Source organism: Rhipicephalus microplus, chromosome 6 (genome assembly GCF_043290135.1).
Source record: "Rhipicephalus microplus isolate Deutch F79 chromosome 6, USDA_Rmic, whole genome shotgun sequence".
Taxonomy (NCBI): domain Eukaryota; kingdom Metazoa; phylum Arthropoda; class Arachnida; order Ixodida; family Ixodidae; genus Rhipicephalus; species Rhipicephalus microplus.
This window is the reverse complement of record NC_134705.1, coordinates 188,138,267-188,151,130: the sequence shown is the minus strand read 5'-3', so window position 1 is coordinate 188,151,130 and position 12,864 is coordinate 188,138,267. Positions and strand designations below refer to the sequence as shown.

The following is a 12,864-nucleotide window of genomic DNA, read 5'->3' as shown; positions in this document are numbered from 1 at the left end:
TACGCTTCAGGTTTTCGAAAGTTCGCTAAAACTCCCCAATACCATGCGTCTACCCATGATATCGGGACTAGTGTGTGATATGCTTTATAGCATACAAATGAGGTGAAAACGGATGGTTTAAGTCTACCTTGCTAAATTTACCTCAATATCCCCTGCACAAAATAGGGAAAGGGGAGAAAAAATGTCAACTATATATACAGCGTGATTTACATTGGAAAAAGACAACCTACACTCACCAGGAGAAAAAAAGTTAGATATGCTTACATGGCTAATGAATTGCATTCCTAGGATAAAAACAACAAAGCAATGAAGTACTATGCCAGTACCTGAAAATGTGGCTAAAGAACACAAAAAGTTCAAATGAAAAAGGTTGCATAACACAAGGGACGTGGTGGTTCTGCTAATTAAGCTTGAGCTTGGTTGTACTGAGGGATAAGGAGCACCGGAGCACGAACTTGTGCTCAAAACAGGATGAAGCACGCACACGTGGCTGCTGAAAACAAAAGTCCGGAAATCGCTTATCGCAACGGCATACATGTCCGGGTATTCGTCAAGCCAGATTGGCCTTTCAGATTGGCTGGGATTCAAACCGGATGAAAGTATTATTTAACAGCCGCTGCGAATGAAGTGTATAATATTAGTGAAAAAAAAAGCAAAGAAGATGATCGATGAAGGAGAATTTTCACAGGTGTACGTAATAATCCGACACGGAAAGATGGCGTGACGCGATTTAAAAGGCAAACCAGATCGATATGACCAGATAAGCAGTAGTCGCGGTTACAACTTGATAATAAATACGGGCTCCGCCCTCCGTCACCACTTTCCCGCCCAGACAGGATTTTCGTATGCAATCAAGTTTGCTTTGTTTTGCGATCGCAAGCCCTTCTTCCATGCACGTTTCACGTAGTGGGTATAACCGTGTACGGAGGTATGGTTGTGTCGCTCGCTTTAAGGCAAAAGGAGTTGGACGTTCTTTTTTCATCGGATATTCTAATATTGGTGTTGGAGCAGGTGTTGGAGCAGTGTCAGATAGGTCATGCCTTAGCTGCGCGTTGACGTCACGCTCCCCTCGCAGTGCGCGCTGACGTAACTCTCTCCCTTCTCTGCCTCGCGCTCGCCGCAGCGTCTGCAGCTGCCGCCTCATTCGTGCGCCGACAACGCCTATACCGCGACCGCCGCTCGCTACACCGCCGACACATGGGTTCACGCGCTATAAATCTGACGCGCGCGCCTAACGTGCGCGTTTAAACATGCCGTCTGTACGTGTCACAAGACCTAATGAATCTTCCAGCGCTCACCGCAGCAACCGCGTTAGCGCCGTTCAACCTGTGAAGCCACCCGTGCGCAACGATGCTGTTTCGCATCCCATCAGAGTTCTTTTGGCAAATATGGTATAGATTTTTTTTTTGGTACAACCGAACGCCACTACGCATATGTGCGACCCCTCGTAAGCTACCTAGAACGAGGCCACCGCACGGCGATGCTGACGGTGACGTAAAAGACCAACTTCTTTTCTCGGCTTTGACTTGCTGACTGACTGACTGACTGACTGACTGACTGACTGACTGACTGACAGCTTATGAGTACGAGTCGTTGTTTAGTGCGCAACGAGTGTAATTAAGAAAGTACACACCCGAACTTTGGTACGAACAAGCATTTGGGTTGGGTGGTATACATTATCGTAATTCAAAGGAGCGCTATAGGACACGCGGATCATTACTTATATAACAAATATACAGAAAACAAGAGATGAAGTTCAGTGTCTACACTGCAGCATGTCTCACGGTCATCTCTTCGTGACACAAGCTGCAAAATGATAAACAGGGCACGAAGGACGCAACGCTTGTGTTATTTCCTTCGTGCTCTGTTATTAATTTTCAGCTATGTTTGATTGATATGTGGGGTGTAACGTCCCGAAACCACCACGCGATTATGAAAAACGCCGTAGTGGAGGGCTCCGGAAATTTCGACAACGTGGGTTTCTTTAACGTGCGCCCAAATCCGAGCACACGGGCCTACAACATTTCCGCCTCCGTCATAAATGCAGCCGCTGCAGCCGAAATTCGATCCCGCGACTTGCGGTTCAGCAGCCGAGTACCTTAGCCACTAGACCACCGCGGTGGGGCTGTTTAAGAAGCTGTATTGTGACACCTGTATGCGTTGCAGCTGCGTTGGTGTAACGAGTGAAGAGTATAACACCTGGATGGCTTAGCTAAATCGTGATTGAAAAAAAATGAAGGGCACTTAATTTGCGAATTCCAGAGTGTGTTCAGCGGAAGCCTTTGGTCATTCGACTAACTTTGCCATGCCTTTTTTTTTTGGCACTCGCAATGGAATGACACACAAAGGGAATACGTGTGTGTGTTGTAAATTTTAGTTGCATCACAGCGAGCCGCGAAGCTAATTTGCTTCCGGTTCGCCTGCGTTCGCATATTCTCGCGCTTAGCGCATCGTGTGGACGTCATCCGCGTTCTGGCGCTCGTAGGTCTGATTTATACTGCCGCTTGATGGGGAGACGCCGCAGCTGGCACCGTGCTAAAGCCGTGCCGGGGGCCCAGACGGGCGCAAGTAGTAGACATTAAAGGCTTTCGCCTTGAAACCGTTCACTACAGAATACCGCCTGAGCCGACAAGTTCGATGAGCTTGACGAGACCAACCAGTAGCTTCAGCGACATTTCCCGTTCAGCGATTACTTATCTTTTGATGGCCTCTGCATTCTCCCGTATTTTTAAAGAGACGCTAAAGAGAAACATTAATCTGGTTTAGATTGACGAACTAAACTCTGAGAACACCAATGCCGTATGTTTAATCATTGCAAGTTCATTATAAGCGAAGAAAATCAAGGTTGAAGTTTCATTTTAAAATTTTGCGCCTAAAATTTTTGTGTGTGACGTCAAACATTTTAAAATGTATTTTGCGTATTTTCGCGGCCTTGTCCCGACGAAATTTTGTGAAACTTCGTGTGATATAGGTCTGTGGCGCGCACAGATGACCATGTACATTATCTTTATCGATTAGGTGCTGCGTAGGAGCCAGTAGGCGCCTTCAAAATGTATGACGTCACGGTGTTTGGTGCGAGAATCTCAATGTGGCGTCTCCACCCGTATTTTCTTGTCGCACATTTTCTCGCTTTCCAGGCGTTGTTATGTCGTGCTACAGGAGAGGTGCTTTCGGGATTGTGAAGCCCCCCCCCCCTCCGTACCCCCCGCTAGCACCAGCCCTGCATGGAAGAAGGAAAAAAGTTTGCAGGGAGCACTGCGCAACACGGTTTTCCTAATGTTTCCTAATGGGGGAAGGGCTCCAAAATTTTCTCTTTTTTTGTTCATTGCTGTGCGTGTTTGCGAATGACTCCATGAGGCTTACCACCACGGCTCCTGCAGTGTCGCGTAGTTTTCTCTCTCTTTTTTTTTCATCGTGTTTGGTGGAGGCGGGAGAGCACGAAAAAAAAACACGATGTGCATCTAAATGTTATCGATTTGGACTTTATTAGGAACATGACGGTGGCTGCGACGACGATAACAACTCGAGAGTGTTCATATAATTGATAAAACGGGAACATGTTTATATGAAGCGAGACGATTGATTCCTCAGTTGCGCAGCCGCGTAGAGAGAGAGAAAGAGAGAGAGGGAGAAACAAATGGTATGCGGAAAGTCAGGAATGTTAACCGGAGAACAAATATCTGGTATGCTACGCTGCACTGAGAAAGAAAAAGGGTTCCTTCGGGGACGTGGTTCACATTTTTTTTTTCTTTTTGGTCATTTGTACAGTCCATCGATTCGAGCCTGTCAATTTCACTTATCGGCTGGGTCGGTTGCAGATGGGTGTCGCCCTCATTAACGATTTTCCTTCATTGCGAACAGGTGTTGGCTCTCAATGCAGAGGAGCACTGGTGGATAACAGGTGCGTAATAATGTGTGCACCTGCACGCCTTCTCTCCGACATTAATAAAAAAAAATACAGGCGGGGGCATGCTGACTGCTTTAGGGCGCCTGGAATTCACATGTGGTTTTGGGACGTTAAACGCACCATATAAATCAATCAATCCGAGTTAAGGGGAGGTGACGGTGACCGTGGTAGTGGTGTATTAAGTACCGTGCGCGACGTATTCGGCCGTCGTCGAAACTGCACAAACTTTGACTGTGATGTTAGCAGAGTAGCGGGGGAAAGAGTCTTCTGCACCATGGTACGCAGCAGTGCACTTCTATGGTCCCTCCGAAAACTGCTGCTCCCGTTGCTGCTCATCGCCAACCCGGCTTGCCTCCATGGAAGGCCACTGAGTAATGGGTGGTAAGCATTACTTAGATCCAGGCTCACTTATCTTTTTGGAACGAAAAGTTAATACCTGAAGAAAGCTCTTCCTCTGGTGTACACTGATGATTCGGCTGTATGTCCGGACTTCACCCTTTTCTGCTGTATGTTCGGTATACGGTATGATATTGTTACGCATGAATATGTTACGCAACAATATGAAGAACTCTATTTAAAGATCCGGAGAAGTGCGACCCATATAGGCCGACCCCACGGACAGCTTCAACGTATGTCTGGGCAATATTACAGTGAAAGCTGTTACGAGATCCCAACTCGGGTCACGCGCAGTTGTCACATCGCGCTTAGAGACACAGTGGGGCTTGAAACCCGGGTCCTCTGGGTGCCAGCCCAATATTCTACCACTGTGCTATGCTGGTGCTTGTGACTTGTTGGCCTACTTGTCTTAGGCAGGCTTGATGTCGGGAAAGCAATCGCGGTAATGCGACTTATAAAGCGTTTCAAAACAGCGAAAGAACAGCCAGTTGTCGCACGATGCGGATGGCGTAACGAGTGGGCCGTCCAATGCTGCAAACCATTACAAAAGCTTGTTCTTGTTCCCCTATTAACTGTGGCGCATACCCACTACAGCCATAATTCCTCTTCGTCGTCAGGCACTTCATGAACAATTGGCACGAAATTATTTGCACGTGTTTAGCGGATACCACGCTTCTCAGAAGAATGACAAAAAATAGCGTAGCGAATGCCTGCCCTCCACCGAAAAGATTTTTTTTATTAATGCCCTATTGGGTATCAAGGCTCTGAAAGGCCGCTCTTCTTGTTTTTGCTAGTGTGTTTTCAGCGCAGACCTGGCGTTTTTTTATGATAATATGTAGGTTTTTACGTCTAAAACTACGATATCATTATGAGACGCCGTAGTGGAGGGCGCCGGAAGTTTGACCATCTGGTGTACTTTAATGTGCACTGATATTGCACATTACACGGACCTCTACCGTATCGCCTCCGTCGAAATGCGACCACCGGAATCGAACCCGCGACCTTCAGGCCAGCAGCCGGGCACCCTATAGCCACAGATCCGCCGAGGTGGATTGTATGTCCGGTTAGATAATGTCCGGATTTCTCTCCCTTTTAAAAGCTTGCTGGCTGAAAGTCTTGTAAAACGGCAAGTGCATGGTTGACGGCTCCGACACCTTTTAGGGGCGAAGCTCATTAGGGTCAAGCAATGTCCCCTGTCGGTTGGCGTGACACGTTTGGCACATACCCGCTCTAGAGCGGGTATGTGCCACAGGGGATGCGAGCTTGCGGTACTTACAGTGTTCACTAGATGGACGCACAGACTAGCAGATGGACGGACGTACGACCAGACAGACTAGCAGAAGGACGGACGGATGGACGAACGTGCGTATACGGACAGACGGATGAACGTGCATACCCACGGACGGATGGACGCACGGACAGATGGACGGACGAATGAACGGAAGCAAGGACGAATGTATAGACAGGCTGAAGGCCGCTTCGTCCCACTCATAATTTACTCCGTGGATATGCTATGATTTTTTACAGACTGTAGTGCGATGCGCCAACTATGTTTCTATATACAGTTGCATTAAAGGGATCAGTAATATGAATGAGGCTCATTTGAGTGTTTTCTTATACGGTGGACATGGTGCGTTCCCGAGTCTGTACCATTACGGGACAACCATCTCTCATTCCGCGTGTTCGTACAGCATATAGGTCAGCAAAAAGAGAGACGTCCCTCAGACCCATTCAACTGAGAATGTTATTCTGCTCGTAGGGCCCACTCGATCGAACTCAAGCTCTGCAAAATATTGCTCAGCCGAACTCGCTCCGACTCGGTCTTTAGAAGTGAGTTCGAGTTAACCCACTGGTTAGTCCGTTAGCGTAAAAATAGCTCTCTCGATCGCGGTCTCAGTGCTCTTTAACGCCAATATCTCACGTAATGGGGGTCACACGGTACGCATTTTCATCGTGTACCTTCAAATACGAGTTACCAGTTGTTGAAATATAGCAAGAACAGTGTGTGTGTGTGTGTGTGTGTGTGTGTGTGTGTGTGTGTGTGTGTGTGTGTGTGTGTGTGTGTGTGTGTGTGTGTGTGTGTGTGTGTGTGTGTGTGTGTGTGTGTGTGTGTGTGTTTAATACGCTGCTCGCACGAGATACTTCAAGATACTTTTATCAAGAGCCTCCCGTGAAAGAGTCTGCGGGGCATAGTCTTGACACCCCCCCCCCCTCTAAACCCCACGGTCTCGCACCTCTGGTCAATAAATATTGATGTGTAATCAATAGATATGGACGCTAGTACGTTGAGATATGTGTGAATCGACTGGAGTGAAAAAATCTTCCGATGTAATGCTGATAGTATAATGTCGAAGATGAGTAAATACAGTACTATACAGTCTAATACGAGATCGCAATTCATCGCACTTCTGTATGTTCAACACATCCTAGAGGGCTCGCTTCGGGTTAATCCCCTGCTACGGCATGCCTAAGGATCAAAGTGACAGTTCCTGTGTGCTAAACTTCAAGCGGCCCGAAACACTCTTTTAAGCAACCATGGAATGAACTCTCCGGAAGAACTTATTGCCTCACGAATCAAACGGCGCAAACATTTTAAAGGTTACTCCAGTGCGAGTGGAGATACAATATTTCGTCGCGTGCTGCAATCGCATTCTCTCTTCGCGAGGAAAGCGCTGGAAACTACACTGGGAAGGATGGCAGGGGCAAAAAAAAAGAAAATGTCACGCGCCCCTTCTGATCTTGAACACTTTCTTTCTTTTCTTCGCATGCGCGGCTTTTTCGATGTGACCGCGCGTTCACGCGTGGACAAGTAGCGGCCTCCCGCGGTAATAGCTGTAACTACCGTACGTGCCATGTTCAAATCAGCCAATGGCTGATAGATGGGTTTACTACGTGTGATTTTTGGGCTTATTCAGTGATTTGTAAGAAAGAAGAGGAAGCAATTTTTAGCTGACTTGGATCCAACTTATTGTGAATTTCAGGCCGCGTGCTGCGCTATGTTTGGCTCGTATGTTGTCGGGAGCCTCTACTGCCGATCGGCAGCGTTTTCTGACCATGCTCAAAGAGTGTTACAGGGCCCCTTTTGTGGTTGATAATTTTCGGTGGTCTTCACATATGAGCAAATTTCGAATCTACGACGTCTGTACCGAAGCCTATATACTTGAAGGGATACGAAAAAGCAAAACGATTTTTCTCGTATTAGTAAAGCACAATTTGACAGTCCCGAAAATACTACTCTTACCGCGAGATGACGCTTCGGAACGGAGAGAACGCACGAAAGGAAAACGTGGGTGGAGACGCCATCTTGTCGTTCTCACAACAAATACCGTGGCGTCGTAGATTTTGAAGACATTCACTTGGCCCTACGTAGCTAACTCTGATCGATACGAAAAATGAAGTACAGAAGGGTCCACTGTTAAAGGAAACATTTGCGTGAGCAGCATGTTTAGATTTTGCTATCTTACGGAATTATGGTGGCTTAGATATGCATAAGACTACTGGTGGTTATAAGTTCGGAGTCCTCTTGACAGAATATTGACTTGCATGAAGATTGTTTCTTAATCCAATTGCTCTAAGAGGGCCATGAATATTGGTGGTATGCATTCGAGTGTTCCCTCGAACAATGGATTATACTGTACATTGTCATCTGTTCGTAGTATATACATAGCATACGAAGTTTCAGAAAATTTCATCAAACTAATGTCGCGAAAATACCCAAACAACGCGTTCTAAAAGCTTTACGTCATGCGTGGTGATTTCGGCGTGAACTAATAATTAAAAACGAAACTTCCACCTTGATTATCTCCGCTATAGCAATGAACTCTCGATAGCGGAACATAGGGCATTATAGGGCAGTTTGTCCATATAAACCAAGGCATTGTTTATTTTTGGTGTCCCTTTAACAAGGTAAAAGAACGAGAAAGAATAAAAGCAGGGAGGTCAGCTAGTTTGGCTTAACCGCGGTGGGCTACCCTGCACAGTGGGAAGGAATGGGGAAATTGAAAGAATAGTAAGAAAAACAGAAAAAGATGACAGCATATGTCCACGAGGTGAATGATGACGAGGGGGGCGAAGCTGACGGACGGACGCACGGTTGGACAGACGAACGGACGCACGGATGGATGCAATGAAGCACGGACGGACTGATGGACGCTTCGCCCTACTCATTCGCTCCGTGGATATGCTGTGACACCGTTTTTATTGACATGCAATGCAACTAGGCCGCGGGATCGAATCCCGGCTGCGGTGGCTGCATTTCCGATGGAGGCGAAAATGTTGTAGGCCCGTGTGCTCAGATTTGGGTGCACGTTAAAGAACCCCAAGTGGTCGAAATTTCCAGAGCCTTCCACTATATACGGCGTCTCTCATAATCAAATGGTGGTTTTGGGACGTTAAAACCCACAAATCAATCAATGCAATGCAACTGGCTACTACTACTACGACGACTACGACGACACAGGTCGCAGGATCAAATCGCGGCTGCGGCGGCTGCATTTTCCATGGAAGTGGAAATGCTTTATACGCCCGTGGGCTCAGATTGGCGAGAACGTTAAATAACCCCAGGGGTCGGAATTTTCGGAGTCCTCCAGTACGGCATTATTCATAATCATATGGTGGTTTTGGGACGCTAAACCCCACATATCAATCAACCAGTCAATCAATCAATCAATCAATCAATCGACTACGACGACATGGGACACGATCCATGGCGTAAGGGGCTTCGCCCCTAAAAGATAGGGGAAGCACACATAACGTCACCGCGCAGAGCGGCAGTCTTGTGCGGTATGCGGCATCACTGAGATCTCTAACACGTTGCTATGATCGTTAGCTAAACTACAGTAATGGCCTCTTCGCTTTCAGGAATCACAACAGTTCAGCGGCGGCCACTTTCGGGGGCAGCTGGCGAGGGATCGGAGTTCTCGGGGTTCCCATTCATCAAGGTCAGGTATGAACGGCGCCGGTAGTGAACGCCTGCAAGCTGCAGTTTCGTTCATGGAAAATTCCTTTCGCGCCGCGTGCGTCACACGCGTTCGTCTGTCACCACACACGCTCACACACATACACACGCACGCACACACACACACACACACACACACACACACACACACAGAGAGAGAGAGAGAGACACACACACACACACACACACACACACACACAGAGAGAGACACACAGACACGCACACACACAGAGAGAGACACACACACACACAGAGATAGAGAGAGAGAGAGACAGACACACACACACACACACACACACACACACAGAGAGAGAAGCACAGAGAGAGAGAGAAGACACACACAGACACACACACACACAGAGACACACACACACACACACAGAGAGAGAGAGAGACACACACACAACCGTGTCTAACATTTTAACCTTAACCCATATGTCATGTGTTAAATTTACGTATAGGGTCTGTGAGATAACCGTATATCTGCTTCGTGCCTGCTGCATTTTGCTTGACAGCAAAGTTTAACGTGCGCTCTAACAAAAGTTCTCTATTACAACATAGAATGTGGTAATATGCAGGTGTCTTCAAGTAAAGGAAATGTTATCAGTGTTTAGAAAAAGGGGGTAACGATTTGGAGTACAATAGGTACTCTACTATGGGAGAGCAAAAAATGTCGTCCTGTGGGCCTCACGCTTGATGAGGCCCTGTTGACAAAAATTACGCCGTGGAAAGCCTTTAACGTCTCATATTCGCGGTGACCGGCTGCTGTGAGAATAATGGAGAGTTTTGATGATTTCATACAATGCAATGCTATCACGAAAATCTCCTGCATATCTTCTAACCTTACCAAAAAACTAAGCTGTCCGTAAAAAAAAAGCAACATATTGTTTTTTGTGAATTCATTCTCGAAAGTGATTTTGAAGAAATCCTACCCCAAATAATGTTCCTTACGTTTATTTGTTTCTCTCTCACCCTTTCTATTGCCTAAAAAGCCCAAGGCAGGTGTCGAAAAGGGTCCACAATTTCTTCGCGATGCTGGGCTCCTCGACCAGCTGAGAGATCTCGGTGAGTGCGCTACCAGCTTTGCTACAGCGAGTTACTGCGGGGGGTTAATATAACCGTACGATGTCACTCCGAATCATGGGTCGGCAGAACCTGTGGAGCTCACTCAAACTCACTCATGAAATACATTCCGAGCTTTGGACTCTCAAGCTAACCAACATATATTACTCACCAGGACTCACTCAGAGTCACTGCTTTGATCTGAGCCTGAGCCATTGTGAGTGAGTCAACTCACGAGTCCGTTAGCCTGGAATAAGCTTTCTCCGCCAAGTTATCAATGCTTTTTAACACCAATACCTCACGTGTTCGATTATCTTGACGCCGTGTGATATAGTACACTCGAAAAAAAATTGTCAGATCCCACGCACAGTGGGAATCGATTATATGCGAAGCACGTTATGCCCTGACATTCATGTTTTGTGCGTTCTGACGTCGCGCCACGCTAATCTAGGCGGAAATGAATGCAGCGAAACGGCCGTGAGGGAAGGAAATTCTTGTCATGCTGCAGTCATGGCGAACATGATGCGCATGTCACCGTTTTCGTGTTACGACCACGGTACCATAATGTTAGTGAAAAAACACTCGTGGCACGCAACACCAATTCCGACTTGAATGCATTTTACGATGCGGCTGCGAAAGCACCAAGTGTGTGGCATGCTAAGCATGTCGTAATTCTCATGATGGGACCTGTAACTCACGTTCAACATGCAGTGACGTCGCTCAATGCCGAATGAGCTGTATATGAAGCTAGCGAACCACGGCCGCAAGCGTACTATGGTGTGACATGTAGATCATGCCGCACATGACTTGCATGTCGTGATTCGCTTGTTATGACCTGTAATTCATGTTGTCGTTCGATGCCTACTGAGGTGTATATCAAGCTTTAACATGCATGACACGAAAGTCATGTTTGGCATGTTTGCGCCTGGCATTTGTGTTCGTCGTCTATTCACGTCACGTGATATCAAATTTGGCTTATGTGAAGCTAGCGAAATGGCCGCGAGCGCATCACAGGCATGGCATGCAGTCATCTTCGTACGTGACACGCATGCCATGATTATCATGTCTGCACCAGTCACATACCTTCGTCATCCAATTACGTCACGTAACACCAAATTTGCTACATTTGAAGCTGGCGAAACGGCCGCGTGCGCACTATGGGCCTAGCATGTAGTCATGTTTTTCATGACACGCATGTCATGGTTATCATGTTTGAACGTATCATTTACCTTGGTCGTCCCTTCGCGTCACGTAATGCGAAATTTAGTATATGTGAAGTTATCGAAACGACCGCGAGCGCACCATGAGCGTGGCGTATAGTCATGACTTACATGACATGCATGTCATGATTTCCATGTTAGGGCCTGTCACTAGTGTTCGCCATGCAGTCATGTCATGCCATACCAATTTTGTAATTTGTCATGTGAATTCAACCACCGCAACAGCAGCAAGACCATGACATGTAAATAATGGCACACATCGTGATTTTCATGTTATGACTAGTCACTTATGCTCGTCATACAATCATATTATGCAATACCAACCTTGGTATAGATTTCATTATCGAAACGGTTGGGAGAGCTAAAAGTCGTAGGCGGCCGGATAGATAGAAGAGGTCAAAGTCGCCGAAGTTCGCTAAAAAATGCTTAGAGTTTAAAATACGAGATATGAGGGGTCGCAAATGAGTCGGATCATTTTTTTTTCTTGGAAAAGATCATTTCACAATATATTTATCAGGAACTTTCCTGGAAGAGTTGGCGGAGGCGGAAGAGACATCATGATATACCCCGTTATGCAATCCACGCCTTTGATCAATAAATATTGTAACGGTGTGCGAACGACACTGCTTTGGAACACGTGCGAACAGACGTGATTATAAACGTTAATTAAGGTAAGGTTGATAGTAACGCTGAAGCTGATTCGTATAGGTCGGCTAAAGAAAGTAGAACTCACTGAAACTCGCTCAGGAAATATATCCGTGCGCTTTGCACTGACTTGGACTCAAACTCATCAATTTTTTTTCTGACCGGACTTACTCAGACTCATGGCTTGATCTGAGTTGGAATGGGTGTGAGTGAGTCAACTAATTAGTGAGTTCGATGACCTATATATGAACTGTTGATGTTGAAGGAAAACGGCGTGATATTAAGGGCTTGTTTTTCTTTTTTAGACGCAATATTAATGCGAACTAACAGACAATGCCAATAGGCGTATTGTGGGTATTATCAGAAGTAATAGTAATGCAAATGTGATGTGATGTGAAATGTGAATTCCCACCGCTCTCCCCGCCGGTGGAAAGTTATTTTTCAGTCTACTTTTATTTCTTCACATTTACCTTACAATTACTTTTTATAATATCCGGCATTTATACATACCTTAGTACCATTGTCTGTTGGTTCTCGTAGACCCTCGGCTTCTTTCTTTTTTTTTGTCGCTGAAAACCGCGTGTTGTTTGGGGAATGTGTAGCCACGTTAGTCCTGAAATTCCCCCTGTATCATATTTGATACATCGAATATAATGCTTCTAAAAAAGTAATATACG

General features: G+C 46.3%; 1 protein-coding gene across 1 annotated transcript in view; it reads left to right on the top strand.

Moving 5' to 3' along the window:
* Window positions 1-4,181: 4,181 nt before the first annotated feature.
* The window catches only part of LOC119166986 (arginase-1), a 34,461-nt gene continuing 25,778 nt past the window's right edge, over window positions 4,182-12,864 (top strand). The window contains exons 1-3 of the mRNA XM_075867953.1: window positions 4,182-4,288; window positions 9,164-9,248; window positions 10,253-10,325. Of these exons, the coding sequence (XP_075724068.1) occupies window positions 4,182-4,288; window positions 9,164-9,248; window positions 10,253-10,325 (265 nt within the window). The remainder of the gene's footprint in view (window positions 4,289-9,163; window positions 9,249-10,252; window positions 10,326-12,864) is intronic.